General features: G+C 47.5%; 1 protein-coding gene across 2 annotated transcripts in view; it reads right to left on the bottom strand.

Moving 5' to 3' along the window:
• The window catches only part of ptch1 (patched 1), an 80,528-nt gene that overhangs the window by 45,919 nt on the left and 16,382 nt on the right, over positions 1-18,227 (bottom strand). For both annotated transcript variants that reach the window (XM_036980081.2, XM_036980080.2), the window contains exons 3-8: positions 6,623-6,812; positions 6,449-6,518; positions 4,762-4,853; positions 3,795-3,993; positions 1,843-1,964; positions 150-297 (exon numbers count right to left, since the gene is read on the bottom strand). In XM_036980081.2, coding sequence (XP_036835976.2) covers positions 150-297; positions 1,843-1,964; positions 3,795-3,993; positions 4,762-4,853; positions 6,449-6,518; positions 6,623-6,812 — 821 coding nt within the window. The remainder of the gene's footprint in view (positions 1-149; positions 298-1,842; positions 1,965-3,794; positions 3,994-4,761; positions 4,854-6,448; positions 6,519-6,622; positions 6,813-18,227) is intronic.

Below are 18,227 nucleotides of genomic sequence, written 5' to 3'. Positions count from 1 at the left end.
GAGGGGAGGGGGAGAGGGAGGGGAGGGGGGGGGAACAGGGGCTGGAATGCGCACATTACGCCTACCTTACACAGGAACGCCCCTCCTTCTCTCTGTAAGGCCCCTCGAACAGTATACTCCACTGTACACACACACACACACAGTCTTACCTCTGAGTATTTCCTCTGCCAGGCCTCCAGTATGGCTGCAGCCTTGTCTTGGTTCCAGTTGATATGGGACACCTCTTCATAACCCTTCAGGTGCTCAAACATCTGCTTAGGAGTCATCAGCTGGAACATGGTCTGTAATGCCTGGGCACTACACAAACACACACACACACACACACAGACACACGACAGAGAGAACATAGGTCAGATACACACACAGGCGCCACAACAGTCCACAGTACATCATCTCTCCATAGGATAGTGCCCTGCGGAGACTGTTACTGGCAGAGGGCAGTGGGGAACATATCCTCCTACATACACAAGTCTGTTAACGATCCCAAAATGCCCAGGTTTTCCAGAAATCCTGGTTGGCAGATCCCAAGGAATCAGGAGGGAATAAGCAGGAAATCCAAGAATCCTCCAACCGGGATTTCTGGAAAACACACACACACACCCACACACACACACACACCCATGCCAACTCCCCAGAGGCAATGGAAGCAAAAGGATATTACTATTATGCTACAGTGATCCTGGGCTGACTTTAGCTTGCATTCTGGGTAATGAAAGTGGCAGCAGCTTGTAAAGGTGATGTGGGCAGTAGGCTTGGTGGGTAGTACCACCGTGGGCCGCTCCAGAGATGCCAGGCAGCTAAATGCTCTGCAAGCAGCAGTGGAGACGACCATGACTGGCGGCAGCCTGAACAGCCCCATGGGAGGAGCAGCTATAGAACACACACTGCAATAGTGGCCGTGCATACTAATGTGAGCACACACAAGCACACAAACACACACACACAGGCCCCTAATGACCGGTCCCTGCCAACCAAGCAAAAACACAACCACAAAAACAAACAACGCGCTCTACTCAGTGTGTGTGTGTGTGTGTGTGTGTGTGTGTGTGTGTGTGTGTGTGTGTGTTCAGAGTAAAGAAACCCAGCGTAAGCCAACTTTAAACTGCACTTTAATTAGACAACCTCCAGCGCATTTGTAGATTCACAAATAAATGTCCAGTCTTCTCCGAACCCTGCCGGGCAGAAAGTGATTACTGTGCATTCTGACCTACAGTAAGGATACTCCTCAAATGACACCCTATGTGGTGCACTACCTTTTGACCAGAGCCCTACACGCCCTGGTCTAAAGGTAGTGCACTGTTGTGGGAACAGGGTACCACTTGGGCTGCAGGCTAAATGTTACATGGAGAGAGCACTTTGGTTATGTACACATTTATGTACCCTGGGCCCTCAGACAGCCTACCGTGTGTGTGTGTGTGTGTGTGTGTGTGTGTGTGTGTGTGTGTGTGTGTGTGTGTGTGTGTGTGTGTGTGTGTGTGTGTGTGTGTGTGTGTGTGTGTGTGTGTGTGTGTGTGTGTGTGTGTGTGTGTGTGTGTGTGTTGCAGTGTCGTAAATCTTGCAGTCATTAGCAGATTCCAGTGAAATCTAAGAACTCCAGCTGTTCCTGCTCAAGTCTGGCTGTGCTGCCTGGACACTAGATAGTTACTACACACACACACACACACACACACTCACAGAGAGACTCTATCGCACAAAGACCCTACTCACACACACTGCCCAATAGATAGAAAGCCTGCACACTCCACCCAACTACCCAAACATTCATCTCTCTCTCTCTCTCTCTCTCTCTCTCTCTCTCCCTCTCTCTCTCTCTCTCTCTCTTTAGCTCTCGCGCTCTCTTACCTGAGTAGTGGTCCAGTGCCATTCTTGGTGGTCCCCCCTACGATCAGCTCTTCCTGCCAGTGCATGTACTTCCTGGAGAGGCCATGGCATCCGCCAGTCAGGACGCGAGCCACGTCAAAGGGCTGCAACACAACAACATGGGTATGTGTCTGCATGGGTGTGTGCACGTATGGGTGTATGGATGCATGTGTACATGTACTGTACATGGATATACAGTGCCTTGCGAAAGTATTTGGCCCCCTTGAACTTTGCGACCTTTTGCCAAATTTCAGGCTTCAAACATAAAGATATAAAACTGTATTTTTTTGTGAAGAATCAACAACAAGTGGGACACAATCATGAAGTGGAACGACATTTATTGGATATTTCAAACTTTTTTAACAAATCAAAAACTGAAAAATTGGGCGTGCAAAATTATTCAGCCTCCTTAAGTTAATACTTTGTAGCGCCACCTTTTGCTGCGATTACAGCTGTAAGTCGCTTGGGGTATGTCTCTATCAGTTTTGCACATCGAGAGACTGAAATTTTTTCCCATTCCTCCTTGCAAAACAGCTCGAGCTCAGTGAGGTTGGATGGAGAGCATTTGTGAACAGCAGTTTTCAGTTCTTTCCACAGATTCTCGATTGGATTCAGGTCTGGACTTTGACTTGGCCATTCTAACACCTGGATATGTTTATTTTTGAACCATTCCATTGTAGATTTTGCTTTATGTTTTGGATCATTGTCTTGTTGGAAGACAAATCTCCGTCCCAGTCTCAGGTCTTTTGCAGACTCCATCAGGTTTTCTTCCAGAATGGTCCTGTATTTGGCTCCATCCATCTTCCCATCAATTTTAACCATCTTCCCTGTCCCTGCTGAAGAAAAGCAGGCCCAAACCATGATGCTGCCACCACCATGTTTGACAGTGGGGATGGTGTGTTCAGCTGTGTTGCTTTTACGCCAAACATAACGTTTTGTATTGTTGCCAAAAAGTTCATTTTTGGTTTCATCTGACCAGAGCACCTTCTTCCACATGTTTGGTGTGTCTCCCAGGTGGCTTGTGGCAAACTTTAAACGACACTTTTTATGGATATCTTTAAGAAATGGCTTTCTTCTTGCCACTCTTCCATAAAGGCCAGATTTGTGCAATATACGACTGATTGTTGTCCTATGGACAGAGTCTCCCACATCAGCTGTAGATCTCTGCAGTTCATCCAGAGTGATCATGGGCCTCTTGGCTGCATCTCTGATCAGTCTTCTCCTTGTATGAGCTGAAAGTTTAGAGGGACGGCCAGGTCTTGGTAGATTTGCAGTGGTCTGATACTCCTTCCATTTCAATATTATCGCTTGCACAGTGCTCCTTGGGATGTTTAAAGCTTGGGAAATCTTTTTGTATCCAAATCCGGCTTTAAACCTCTTCACAACAGTATCTCGGACCTGCCTGGTGTGTTCCTTGTTCTTCGTGATGCTCTCTGCGCTTTTAACGGACCTCTGAGACTATCACAGTGCAGGTGCATTTATACGGAGACTTGATTACACACAGGTGGATTGTATTTATCATCATTAGTCATTTAGGTTAACATTGGATCATTCAGAGATCCTCACTGAACTTCTGGAGAGAGTTTGCTGCACTGAAAGTAAAGGGGCTGAATAATTTTGCACGCCCAATTTTTCAGTTTTTGATTTGTTAAAAAAGTTTGAAATATCCAATAAATGTTGTTCCATTTTATGATTGTGTCCCACTTGTTGTTGATTCTTCACAAAAAAAATACAGTTTTATATCTTTATGTTTGAATCCTGAAATGTGGCAAAAGGTCGCAAAGTTCAAGGGGGCCGAATACTTTCGCAAGGCACTGTATGTGTGTGTGTGTGTGTGTGTGTGTGTGTGTGTGTGTGTGTGTGTGTGTGTGTGTGTGTGTGTGTGTGTGTGTGTGTGTGTGTGTGTGTGTGTGTGTGTGTGTGTGTGTGTGTACCTTGGTGGTGTTCTTGTTGGGAGCCGTGAGGGGACAGTCGGGGTCTTGGGGGTTGAGACAGGGTCGGTCCATGTAGCCGTGTCCCACGTCAGCCTTCTCCAGCATCTCCTCCCAGCTGTCCACCTGGAACTTCAGAGTCCGCAGCTCCGTCAGGAACTCCTTGGGGTCAAAGTTGGTCCACTGCAGAGGGGGCTTTCCACTGCGGAGGGGGAGGGACACACACCAGAGTGATCAGAATGACCAGATCATACACACACACACACATAGCTAGGCTAGATGAGTTTGTTCCTCACTGCCCTCTCTCGTCTCACCATCAGCATCAGCATTAACTCTCCCTCTCTCTGGTTCAGATCACATTGTATGTGTTTAACCAGACTCGGGTCAGTTTCCGGGCCTCCTAACCCATAGTAAAAACCTTTTTTATTGTCGGGGGTAGCAAAGGAAACACACACACGCAGAGAGAGAGAGAGAGAGAGAGAGAGAGAGAGAGAGAGAGAGAGAGAGAGAGAGAGAGAGAGAGAGAGATCTGCTGAATATTACTGTAGTGGGGAACTATTAGACACTGAAGGGCCAGACAATGGTGTGAGGCCCCGAGCTGGAGAGAAACAAATGCCAGCGATGTGCCTGCCAGATACAGTGACACAGCCCAATGTTTCGGGTCGGTTTAATCCAGTTGCATGTCTGTGTTGGGTGTCTAATAGTTGGGGTTGTGTGTGATTGGCAGCCACTAGGAGAGGTGGGTAAACACACCTCCAAATCACAGAATGACACAATCTCCAACATCTCGAAGAACATTCCAGAATCCAACGCTACAGAACCGCCAAAAATGTGGAGATCCGCCCAGTCGGAGGAGCTGATACTAGACGTCTGTCAATAGTCGTGGTTTCCAGATCTACAGGCTGTGATGTGGGTACAATGACGTGTGTTTGTTTTGTGTGTGTGTGTGGTGTGTATACTATGTACTCACGGGAGGTAGAACATTCCAGACTGGAGCTTGGCTCCCTCCCAGAAACAGTCCAGGGGCGTGATGATGAGACAGGGGTGCAGCTTCTCAATAATCTGACAGGGGACAGCAGGCACCGTGTTACCACTGACGCTCCAATCACTACATTGTAACTAGAGGTCAACCGATTATGATTTTCCAGCGCCGATACCGATTATTGGAGGCCCAAAAAGGCCGATACCGATTAATCGGCCAATTTATTTTTAAAAAATGTTTTATTTGTAATAATGACAATTACAACAATACTGAATTAACACTTATTTTAACTTAATATAATACATCAATAAAATACATTTAGCCTCAAATAAATAATGAAACATGTTCAATTTGGTTTAAATAGTGCAAAAGCAAAGTGTTGGAGAAGAAAGTAAAAGTGCAATATGTCCTATGTAAGAAAGCTAACGTTTAAGTTCCTTGCTCAGAACATGAGAACATATGAAAGCTGGTGGTTCCTTTTAACATAAGTCTTCAATATTCCCAGGTAAGAAGTTTTAGGTTGTAGTTATTATAGGAATTATAGGACTATTTCCCTCTATACCATTTGTATTTCATTAACCTTTGACTATTGGATGTTCTTATAGGCACTTTAGTATTGCCAGTGTAACAGTATAGCCTCCAGTCCCTCTCCTCGCTCCTCCCTGGGCTCGAACCAGCAACACAACGACAACAGCCACCATCGAAGCAGCGTTACCCATGCAGAGCAAGGGAAACAACCACACCAAGGCTCAGAGTGAGTGAAGTTTGAAACGCTATTAGCGCGCGCTAACTAGCCAGCCATTTCACTTTGGTCACACCAGCCTCATCTCGGGAGTTGATAGGTTTGGTGTCATAAACAGCGCAATGCTTGACGCACAACGAAGAGCTGCTGGCAAAACGCACAAAAGTGCTGTTTGAATGAATGTTTACGCGCCTGCTTCTGCCTACCACCACCCAGTCAGATACTTGTATGCTTGTATGCTCAGTTAGATTATGTGCAACACAGGACACGCTAGATAATATCTAGTAATATCATCATCCATGTGTAGTTAACTAGTGATTATGATTGATTGTTTTTTATAAGATAAGTTTCATGCTAGCTAGCAACTTACCTTGGCTTACTGCATTTGCGTAACAGGCAGTCTCCTTGTGGAGTGCAACGAGCGAGAGGCAGGTCGTTATTGCGTTGGACTAGTTAACTGTAAGGTTGCAAGATTGGATCCCCCGAGCTGACAAGGTGAAAATCTGTCGTTCTGCCCCTGAACGAGGCAGTTAACCAACTGTTCCTAGGCCGTCATTGAAAATACAAATGTGTTCTTAACTGACTTGTCTAGTTAAATAAAGATTAAATAAAGGTGTTAAAAAAAAACGCAAATCGGTGGCCAAAAATACCAATTTCCGATTGTTATGAAAACTTGAAATCGGCCCCAATTAATCGGCCATTCCGATTAATCGGTCGACCTCTAATTGTAACCTCACGTTATAGTAACCTCACATTATAGTAACATCACATTATAGTAACATCACATTAATCATTCTGAATGGTCTGACAGGGGACAGCAGGCACCGTGTTACCACTGACACTCTACCACTATGAACAACGCTCTACCCCTCTGTATACGAGGCAGTGTTTGGTGTAGAAAGAGAGAGACAAACTCAGCTCACTCATGCTTACCTGGTCCATAAAATGAGCTTCGGTAACAAGTTCTCCTGATTTGTAGCATAAATGTTCCAATTTCCATTGTCTGAAAAGACAAAATATAATTTACCACAGCAGGTTCAGACCGATCAAAAACATAATTTGTTTGAACGTGTGTGTGTGTGTGGTGCGTGTGTGTGTGTGTGTCACCTGTTAAAGAGGTAAACGTGCACTCGGCTGGCCCTGATAGCTGAATCCAGGTGCTGTTGCAGCGCCTCCACAGTGAGCACGTTAGCGCCCTCCTGCCGCGGCGTCTGGATCATCAGCTGGGGACTGAACATGGCCTCCTCGCCCATCTTCTGACGCGTGTACTTCAGCTCCTGATTCACCCTGCCGCCCACTGCACACCAGAGGAGACACACACACACACACGCGCGCGCGCGTTCAGTCTGATATTATATGACATACACATCTTCCCGAACCTGGTTGGATTTCGAACACGTACATTCCACCTTTCTGTAACAACGAATACAATCAAACGGATTCATGTATCAATCGTCCTGAAAGAGCAGTAAAGGCATGTGATGACCTTGTCAGCCCCGCCACACTAATCGCTGTTACCGAAACCTGTCCTAATTGACTTAGAATGTCAGTACGGTGTCATAAAAGGCCAGTCTCGGCCTCAGCGTTTGGCTCCCCAGCCCTACAGTAGTAAGAAAGGAGGGAGACACTCCCTCCCTCCCTCCCTCTCTCACTTTGTGGCGTGGTGAGGCTAAGCCCTGTGCGTGAGCTCCCAGCCCCTCCAGCTACAAAAGCAGCCTTATGGTAGGGCCGTGGCGGTCTTGGAATGTGAGGTTAAGGTAACTGGCCGGGCCAATGTACACGGTCACCGAGGTAACCGTTTAGGGGGGGGGGGGGGGGGGGGGTCAAAAAAGGGACGTCATAATTCTGTTTGTACACTTGTTTACATGGATATGCTTCTAAATAAAACCGATTTGAAACAAGCCATTACACTTCGTTATTACCATGGCATTTCGTTATTATTACTCAGGTCATTACTTATAAATATTCATCAACAAATGAAGAAATGCCAGGTTGGATGGGATCTGTTCCATTTTTAAAGAGTCAAAATACAAAGAAATGCCGACTTTGTCCTTGACTGTTGGCTTTTCTACATACATATTTTTAAAATCCAAATCCTATTTTGACGCACAAACAAACAAAGTCCGATGGGTTTTCTCACACTTTTCCCGAAATATTCGCGTAACGTCATAAACCGTGCTGCTGCGGCCATTCGATGGCACTGACACTGACATGTTTTCTTCAAAGAGAGGACGCCGTAATGAGAGATATACTGTAGCCCAAGCTATCGAAAAGATGAAATCGTGACAGGAGTGTTTGATTCTCATTAAAGAGATGGAGTCCAGACAGGCTACTTTAGGAAACTTTCTGAGCGGACGTATAGACCAATAGAGAGAATCAGCCAGCTCTCACATGCACGTAAAAGCAGCCGCCAAACAAAACCACCAGCGTGTCAGACACAGGAGCAAACATTTCTCCTTTCCTTAAAACGTATAATAAAATCTAGGCCTAACCTTACACTCTTAGAAAAAAGGGTGCTATCTAGAACCTAAAATGGTTATTCGGCTGTCCCAATGGGAGAACACTTTGAAGAACCCTTTTGGTTCCAAGTAGAACCTTTTTAGGTTATATGTAGGACTCTTTCCACAAAGGATTCTACATGGAACCGAAAAAGGTTCTCCGTGGAACCAAAAAGAGTTCTTCCTGGAACCAAAAAGGGTTCTCCTATGGGGACAGCCGAATAACCTTTTTGGAAACGTTTTTTTTTAAGAATGTAGGCTTTCTGAAAGTAGGCTGTAAGATAATTAATTGACAAGGAAAGTACGAAGGGGACAGCTTCGCTATCGCATGACGATGAAATTGACAATCATTCAAATCAAAACCAATACACGCAACATGCCCATAGCCTATTTATCAGCTATGCTGATTATCGAGGGGGAGAGTGTTAGAAAGATTTTTCAAATACTGTGATGAACTATTATAATTTGAATGGATGTAAAAAAAAAAACATATATATATATATATATATATATATATATATATATATATATATATATATATATATATATATAAATGTAAACATTACTTTTTTGACTTACTGTGCGAGGTGAACAAACATTTTCTACCTCCCAAACCCTCCAATCCTGCTGGCCACTCCCTCAGTCTCTACCTCCCAAGCCCTCCAATCCTGCTGGCCACTCCCTCAGTCTCTACCTCCCAAAACCCTCCAATCCTGCTGGCCACTCCCTCAGTCTCTACCTCACAAAGCCCTCCAGCCCTGCTGGCCACTCCCTCAGTCTCTACCTCACAAAGCCCTCCAGCCCTGCTGGCCACTCCCTCAGTCTCTACCTCCCAAAACCCTCCAATCCTGCTGGCCACTGCCTCAGTCTCTACCTCCCAAAACCCTCGAAACCTGCTGGCCACTGTCTCAGTCTCTACCTCCCAAAACCCTCCAATCCTGCTGGCCACTGCCTCAGTCACTCCATCCCATAACCCTCCAATCCTGCTGGCTTCTGTCTCAGTCTCTACCTCCCAAAACCCTCCAATCCCGCTGGCCACTGCCTCAGTCTCTACCTCCCAAACCCTCCAATCCTGCTGGCCACTGCCTCAGTCTCTACCTCCCAAAACCCTCCAATCCTGCTGGCCACTGCCTCAGTCTCTCCCTCCCAAAACCCTCCAATCCTGCTGGCCACTGCCTCAGTCTCTCCCTCCCAAAACCCTCCAATCCTGCTGGCCACTGCCTCAGTCTCTACCTCCCAAAAACCCTCCAATCCTGCTGGCCACTGCCTCAGTCTCTACCTCCCAAAACCCTCCAATCCTGCTGGCCACTGCCTCAGTCACTCCATCCCATAACCCTCCAATCCTGCTGGCTTCTGTCTCAGTCTCTACCTCCCAAAACCCTCCAATCCCGCTGGCCACTGCCTCAGTCTCTACCTCCCAAACCCTCCAATCCTGCTGGCCACTGCCTCAGTCTCTCCCTCCCAGAACCCTCCAATCCTGCTGGCCACTGCCCCAGTCTCTCCCTCCCAAAACCCTCAAATCCTGCTGGCCACTGCCTCAGTCTCTCCCTCCCAAAACCCTTCAATCCTGCTGGCCACTGCCTCAGTCTCTCCCTCCCAAAACCCTCCAATCCTGCTGGCCACTGCCTCAGTCTCTCCCTCCCAGAACCCTCCAATCCTGCAGGCCACTGCCACCGTCTCTCCCTCCCAAAACCCTCTTATCCTGCTGGCCACTGCCTCAGTCACTCCCTCCCAGAACCCTCCAATCCTGCTGGCCACTGCCTCAGTCTCTCCCTCCCACTGCCTCCATCTCTGCCTCATCGGGTGTCATTTTCTGTTCATTTCCCAATGACTCGACATGTTGAACTGCCACCCGTTTGTCGACACGCAGCAGGTGATCTGCCGTGCACGGCCGAGGTTCGCGTTGATCTGCCCTGTCCTTATAACCTGTTTAAAGACATAATCCGTATTTGATGAAACTGACACATCTGTTTGGGACAACAAAGAAGGTACTTCAACAAACTGTTATTTTCCCCTCGGACATCATTTCTGGACCCTCCTCTCCTCCGGTCCATCAACACAACCAAAACAATAACAAAGGCTGAGCTGGTGAGGTTGACACACAGAGCATTTCTACTCTACTGAGTCATTGCCACAGACCATCTCTGCTCACCCCTGACCATTGTCAGACTAAAATGACGCAGAATGTCAAGACAGGTCACTATTCCAACAGCCATGTCACATCGTTGCCTATCACACACACACACACACACACACACACACACACACACACGCACACACGCACGCGCGCGCAAGGCTCTGTGAGAGAACCGAGCTGAAAAATCTGTTTGAAAATCTGTTATGTTTTAGATGCTCTAATTCGATTGCTCGACTACAATTCATGAAACAGGAAACAGGCATAGGCGGAATATTTTCAGCCTATTGTAATCGTATTAAAGTTGAACATAAGCATGCTATTCGGTCCAGGGCCAGACCACCCAGGCAGACCAGAGAGCAACGTGGAGGGAGGGGGCCATGTCTGTGCGTATTAGGGAAACGCACTTGATTTCCCCCCCCGACCCAAACACAGCGCTCCCATCCGATCCGGGTTGAGTGCGTGTTTAGAATCGACATCATTAATAGCAGGCCTGAGTTAACCAGAGACGGACAGAAACATGCTTTCTCCTGCTCTCGCCGCTCCCCCACATCTACCACGACCCACACACACAGGCCAGCATGGAACTGATTTACAACTCATGGAACTGTGTGTGTGTGTGTCCTGTCCAAAAACAGCCCCCTAGACCGTAGGCACTAGTGTAGAGCTTAGAGGATTTGATGGGTGTAAGCTATGTGTTACACCTCTCTACCTTTCCCTCTGAATTTCCTCCATATTGCTTGCACCTATCCAGTCCTCTCAGAGTCTGCTTTAGGGTGTAGGGTGTAGGGGGCTAATGGGGTTATTTCTGGACGGGACAAGGCCAATGTCACGAGAGTCAATGTCACTACACACAACAATGTGCCACGCAACACTATACTCGAGGACACACAGAGCATGTACAAGTTTTCAAAGTGCACTAACAAGCCTGGCTAGCACTTGACAATGTTCTTATTACCATGTAATGATTTGTGTGGGTACTGTGTAAGTATTGTGATATACTCACGGTTATACTGCCCTTTCAGCAGTAACCTTAGTCCTAAGTGCAGTACAACAACAAACAACTGCAGTACTTGTTATACCCCTCTTGAATTATGATACAGTTATAAGTCAAGTGTTGCTTCAGTCTGCTAGGAGTCACAGTAAGGATGAGAACAAACTGACCAATCAGAATGGTGCAGAGGAAAAACACTCCTCGTCCAATGTTCTGAACACATTCCAAGCCCACCCAATCTTCTGGAGTTTACAACGACGACTTGAGGGTAGGACAGAGAAGAGGAATGCAAAGAGACACAAACATGTACGCGCATACACGAATACTCTCTCTCTCTCTCTCTCTCTTCCTCCCTCTCTCACTCTTCCTCTCTCTCCCTCTCCTTCTGTCCCCCTCTCTCTACAGGAAACAGCGCATTACGACCTCAGGCTTGGAGAATTCCACACTTCACGAGGTTACAGCGTTTTGGGGTCAACACTCGCCTAGCCTCAGGGTGAAATTAACACCCCAGCTGGACCAAGAATGTGTGTGTGTGTGTGCGCGTGTGTGCGTGCAGGAGCGTGCTCACTCGTGTGTCTGTGTGTGCATGCTTGTACAAGTGTGTGTGTGTGTGTGTGTGTGTGTGTGTGTGTGTGTGTGTGTGTGTGTGTGTGTGTGTGTGTGTGTGTGCGCGCGCAGGAGCGTGCTCACTCGTGTGTCTGCGTGTGCATGCTAGTACAAGTATGTGTGCGTGCGTGCGTGCGTGCGTGCGTGTGTGTGTGTGTCTGTGCATGTGCATGCTAGTACAAGTACGTGAATGTGTGTGTGTGTGTGTGTGTGTGTGTGTGTGTGTGTGTGTGTGTGTGTGTGTGTGTGTGTGTGTTTGTCAAAGCTACCGGTAGTTTGTCAAATCTTCAGTAATTGGTAAATAACAGAAAATCTATGGCAATCTATCGTAACTTTGGTCAATTATATTTGGAAAAACGTTTTAAAAAATGAATTCATATATAGTATTCATTTTTATATCTGTGTCCATATTGTCAGTGAGTTTCTAGTAGATAGACCATGTGGTTCAAGAGGAACTAGCCTAATTAATTAATGAATTCACTTAAAAAGTATCAACTAAACAATGGCATTATGTTCAATTAACTCTCCAACTCTTCCAACTACTGACTTTTTTCACAAATGCCTCCAGTTTGACGCCAAAACAAACCGACATAGTAAAATAAATAAAAGTTTGAGAAAAAAAATGATAAAATATAAAGGATATTTCATGCTGAAACCCTCATATTAAACACCAACGATATTCACTCATTTGGTTGATATTTAGGATAGCGTTTTACAGCTTTCTCATTCTATATATTTAAAATAAAAAAAACATCTTATTTAATCATTCAATATGTTTCACGTGATAAGGCGACACAGATGGCCAAAGATAATTACAGACACCTGCACAAATCTGAAGCACCCAAAGGGGCCATTAGATGCCTTGTGATAGACGACATAAAATCCTTGAAAGATACCAACATTTCTGGTAAGTTTACTGGTAAACTTACAAAGTTTCGAGTAACATACCCTCCCTTTGCAACCCTATGCGTGTATGCAGCTGTGTTTCAACAATGACACACATCTTATGTGCTCTCAGGAGACGTGGCTGACCTTAGTCCTCATTCATATCACCAAGGTGTCTCTGTTCTACCCAAACGTTTCTGACCTCCGAAACAGGCCCAGTCCCTCTCAGGTAGCCTGCTGCCTATTCCTTTCCACCACAACTACTCCGCAGTGTGACCTCAGCAATATACAGGCCTCTTTCTTGGATTCTCCCAGTCGTTTTAGTGGCTTTTTACCCATTGATCGTCTCTTTCTCAAAACCAAACAGAAATTGAAACGATTGCATAATTGTGGCATCGAGCACTGCCACCCCGGGGTGAAATAGATTGTGATTTACGACACTGTGCTGACTGAACCAGAGTAGAGCCACCAAATACGGTTTAACCCCCAGTCAATCAGTCAGTCAGTCAGTCAGTCAATCAGTCAGTCAGTCAGTCAGTCAGTCAGTCAGTCAATCAGTCAGTCAGTCAGTCAGTCAGTCAGTCAGTCAGTCAGTCAATCAGTCAGTCAGTCAGTCAGTCAATCAGTCAGTCAATCAGTCAGTCAGTCAATCAGTCATTCAGTCAGTCAGTCAGTCAGTCAGTCAATCAGTCAGTCAGTCAGTCAGTCAGTCAGTCAGTCAATCAGTCAGTCAGTCAGTCAGTCAGTCAGTCAGTCAGTCAATCAGTCAGTCAGTCAATCAGTCAGTCAGTCAGTCAGTCAGTCAGTCAGTCAGTCAATCAGTCAGTCAGTCAGTCAGTCAGTCAATCAGTCAGTCAGTCAGTCAGTCAGTCAGTCAGTCAGTCAGTCAGTCAGTCAGTCAGTCAATCAGTCAGTCAGTCAGTCAGTCAGTCAGTCAATCAGTCAGTCAGTCAGTCAGTCAGTCAGTCAGTCAGTCAGTCAATCAGTCAGTCAGTCAGTCAGTCAGTCAATCAGTCAATCAGTCAGTCAGTCAGTCAGTCAATCAGTCAGTCAGTCATCTCCAAGACAGCGGTGCTGCAGGTGAAGCTAACCCCGTCACGAGACGAATCTCAATAGACAAAACAGCACACATCCGCTAATTCCAACGCAACGAGGTAATGTGTGTGTGTGTGTGTGTGTGTCACTGTGTTCGCGCCTTCAGTGGGGGCATTTAGTTTGTTGTATAACATTAACCCCTGTTGTGTGTGTGTCCCCCGTCCTATTCTCAAACATGGGGGAGAGAAGAAACCCAGAGAAGGGGAGAGGAGAGGGGGACAGAGTGGGTAAAAGGGGGGAGAAGTGGATTCTAAGGAACTGACATCACACCCCACCCCTCCCCTTCTCCCCTTCTTTTCTACCTCTCTTACCTCGGAGGTCTTGTCTCTCTCTCTCTCCCTCTCTCTCCATTCAAGCAGGACACTGGCTTCTGATTGGTTTGTCTCATGGAGGCTGCATGGGGCTCAATACAATAGGCCTGCCCCCCTCGTGCCCCCTCACCCCTGCCCACCCCTCCAACCCACACTACAACATAAGAACAACCCCTTGCAAACTCAAACCCATATCCTGACATCACAGCAGCCGGAGTGGTTGGGGGGGAGGGGGTTAAGGCTGGAAGTAGGGTGGCAGAGTGTGTGTGTGGGTGGGTGTGTGCGTGTTTGCAGGGGGTGGGGGGGGTCGGGCAGGATTAGCTGGATTAGGGCTCTCTCAGCCAAACCCCCTGTAGTGACATGGAAGTCTCTAGAACCAGGTCACCTCACTGCCACCGACCCACCAGCGACCCTGACACACCCACAGCCCCATACCCTCCAGATCATCGTCTGTAGCCCATCTGTCTGTCTGTCTGTCTCTCTCCCGGTTTCTCCCTGTCTCTCTCCCTGTCTGTCTCCCTGTCTCTCTCCCTCCCTCCCTGACTGTCTGTCTGTCTGTATGTCTGTCTGTCTGTCTCCCTGTCTCTCTCCCGGTTTCTCCCTGTCTCTCTCCCTGTCTGTCTGTCTCTCTCCCGGTTTCTCCCTGTCTCTCCCCCTGTCCCCCTGTCCCCGTGTCTGTCTGTCTGTCTCTCTCTCTCCCTGTCTCCCCCCCTGTCTGTCTGTCTGTCTGTCTGCCTGTCCGTCCGTCTCTCTCTCTCCCGGTTTCTCCCTGTCTGTCTGTCTCCCTGTCTCTCTCCCGGTTTCTCCCTGTCTCTCTCCCTGTTTGTCTGTCTGTCTCTCTCCCGGTTTCTCCCTGTCTCTCCCCCTGTCTGTCTCTCTTCCTGTTTCTGCCTGTCTGTCTATCATATTACCTTGCTCTGTCTATCTCAGCAGTTCCCAACTTTATCAACTCTGGGGACCACCAAATCACCATCTTAAGCTCTTGAGGACCCCCCATTCGCGGAGTCTCCGAATTCTTTGGACATAAAATATCTCTGTGGTCAAATTTAGTCAATTCTGTTTGTCTCTCTGTCTCTCTTCTTCGCTCTGTCTGTCTATCTGTCTCTCTTCTTCTCTCTGTTTGTCTATCTGTCTCTCTTCTTCTCTTTGTTTGTCTCTCTGTCTCTCTTCTTCGCTCTGTCTGTCTATCTGTCTCTCTTCTTCTCTCTGTTTGTCTATCTGTCTCTCTTCTTCTCTTTGTTTGTCTATCTGTCTCTCTTCCTCTCTTTGTCTGTCTCTCTGTCTCTCTTCTTCTCTTTGTTTGTCTATCTGTCTCTCTTCTTCTCTTTGTTTGTCTATCTGTCTCTCTTCCTCTCTCTCTATGTCTCTCTTCCTCTCTGTCTCTCTTCCTCTCTCTCTGTCTCTCTTCCTCTCTTGCTGTCTGTCTATCTGTCTCTCTTCTTCTCTTTGTTTGTCTATCTGTCTCTCTTCCTCTCTCTCTGTCTCTCTTCCTCTCTTTCTGTCTGTCTATCTGTCTCTCTTCCTCTCTGTCTGTCTGCCTGTCTGTCTATCTGCCTCTCTTCCTCTCTCCCTGTCTGTCTATCTGCCTCTCTTCCTCTCTCTCTGTCTCTCTTCCTCTCTTTCTGTCTGTCTATCTGTCTCTCTTCCTCTCTGTCTGTCTGCCTGTCTGTCTATCTGTCTCTCTTCCTCTCTTGCTGTCTGTCTATCTGTCTCTCTTCTTCTCTTTGTTTGTCTATCTGTCTCTTTTCCTCTCTCTGTCTCTCTTCCTCTCTCTCTGTCTGTCAATCTGTCTCTCTTCCTCTCTCTCTGTCTGTCAATCTGTCTCTCTTCCCCTCTCTCTGTCTGTCAATCTGTCTCTCTTCCCCTCTCTCTGTCTGTCTTGCCAAAGCAAGTGAAGCAGACTCTCTTCCTCTCTCTCTGTCTATCTGTCTCTCTTCCTCTCTCTCTGTCTGTCTATCTGTCTCTCTTCCCATCTCTCTGTCTGTCTATCTGTCTCTCTTCCCCGCTCTCTGTCTGTCTATCTGTCTCTCTTCCCCACTCTCTGTCTGTCTTGCCAAAGCAAGTGAAGCAGACTCTCTTCCTCTCTCTCTGTCTATCTGACTCTCTTCCTCTCTCTCTGTCTATCTGACTCTCTTCCTCTCTCTCTGTCTGTCTATCTGTCTCTTCCTCTCTCTCTGTCTGTCTATCTGTCTCTCTTCCTTTCTCTGTCTATCTGACTCTCTTCCTCTCTCTCTGTCTATCTGTCTCTCTTTCTCGCTCTCTGTCTGTCTATCTCTCTGTCTTTCTCGCTCTCTGTCTGTCTATCTGTCTCTCTTCCTCTCTCTCTGTCTGTCTATCTGTCTCTCTTCCTCTCTCGCTGTCTGTCTATCTGTCTCTCTCACTATTTTACTTTTTCTTTCCCACATGTTTGTCATCAGACCGACTCCCACCTGATGCTGCTGTCAATCAACCAGGAAGTATTTGATCCTTACAGGACACGGGTCAGAGTTCAACTGTCCCATCAACTCACCCTCCATCCAGCCTTCCCTCATACCCACTCCAACCGCACCTCACCCTCCAGCCTTCCCTTATACCCAGTCCCACCTCACCTCACCCTCCAGTCTTCCCTCATAACCAGTTCCACCGCACCTCACCCACCAGCCTTCCCTCATACCCAGTCACACCTCACCTCACCCTCCAGCCTTCCCTCATACCCAGTCACACCTCACCTCACCCTCCAGCCTTCCCTCATACCCAGTTCCACCTCACCTCACCCTCCAGCCTTCCCTCATACCCAGTCCAATTTCACCTCACATCACCCTCCACAGTCTTCCCTCATACCCAGTTCCACCTCACCTCACCCACCAGCCTTCCCTCAAACCTAGTCCCACCTCACCTCACCCTCCAGCCTTCCCTCATACCCAGTCCAATTTCACCTCACATCACCCTCCACAGTCTTCCCTCATACCCAGTTCCACCTCACCTCACCCACCAGCCTTCCCTCAAACCTAGTCCCATCTCACCTCACCCTTCAGTCTTCCCTCATACCCAGTTACACCTAAGCTCATGGGCTAGCTAAGTTTATGGGCTAGCTAAACTCGTGGGCTAGCTAAACTCGTGGGCTAGCTAAGCTCATGGTCTAGCTAAGCATATGGGCTAGCTAAACTCGTGGGCTAGCGAAGCTTATGGGCTAGCTAAGCTTATGGGCTAGCTAAGCTCATGGGCTAGCGAAGCTTATGGGCTAGCTAAGCTTATGGGCTAGCTAAGCTTATGGTCTAGCTAAGCTTATGGGCTAGCGAAGCTTATGGGCTAGCAAAGCTTATGGGCTAGCAAAGCTTATGGGCTAGCAAAGCTTATGGGCTAGCGAAGCTTATGGGCTAGCGAAGCTTATGGGCTAGCGAAGCTCATGGGCTAGCTAAGCTTATGGGCTAGCTAAGCTTATGGGATAGCTAAGCTGATGGGCTAGCTAAACTCATGGGCTAGCTAAGCTTATGGGCTAGCTAAGCTTATGGGCTAGCTAAGCTCATGGGCTAGCTAAGCTTATGGGCTAGCTAAGCTCATGGGCTAGCGAAGCTTATGACGTGGTCATGTTAAGTAACTGCACATGCGTAATACAACATTCCCTTTGAGATCAAGTTGTTTTGGAGGAAAGAGTAATCATGACACATTCAGTTACCTGAAAGTGTGGTTTGAAATGAGGTGGTTTTCTTTCATTCCAACAGTAAATGGCTACTATGGGAAAGTCTGCCACATCTGCTTAGAGAAGCAGCATTGCTGTACAGGCCAAGGTACCAATATGAGCTGAGAGCTGAGACCCTATCTGACCTGCAAAAGCTCTCACCTCCCTCTCTCCTACAGCTTTCAGAGGGAAGCAGAGGAGGGTGGGGGCGTGTGAGGTGAGTAATGCAGAGGGGAGAGAGTTGGAGAAACAGGGGGAGAGAGATAAAGCTACCGACACATAGTGGGAGAGAGAGAGAGAGAGAGAGAGAGAGAGAGAGAGAGAGAGAGAGAGAGAGAGAGAGAGAGAGAGAGAGAGAGAGAGAGAGAGAGAGAGAGAGAGAGAGCGATCGACAACGAAGGAGAGGGGGGCTCTGACCCGCAGCTGTAGCACAATACCCCCGAGCCCCCCGCCCCTCCCCCGACCCCTGACACAAATGTGACACCCCAGCTGCCAGTGCCTGCTCCCCCCACCCCAACATTACCATATGTA

The sequence above is a fragment of the Oncorhynchus mykiss genome, chromosome 6, assembly GCF_057628025.1.
Source record: "Oncorhynchus mykiss isolate SJ-2025 chromosome 6, ASM5762802v1, whole genome shotgun sequence".
Taxonomy (NCBI): Eukaryota; Metazoa; Chordata; class Actinopteri; order Salmoniformes; family Salmonidae; genus Oncorhynchus; species Oncorhynchus mykiss.
The sequence above is the reverse complement of the archived record's forward strand: the minus strand, read 5'-3'. Positions and strand labels throughout refer to the sequence as shown.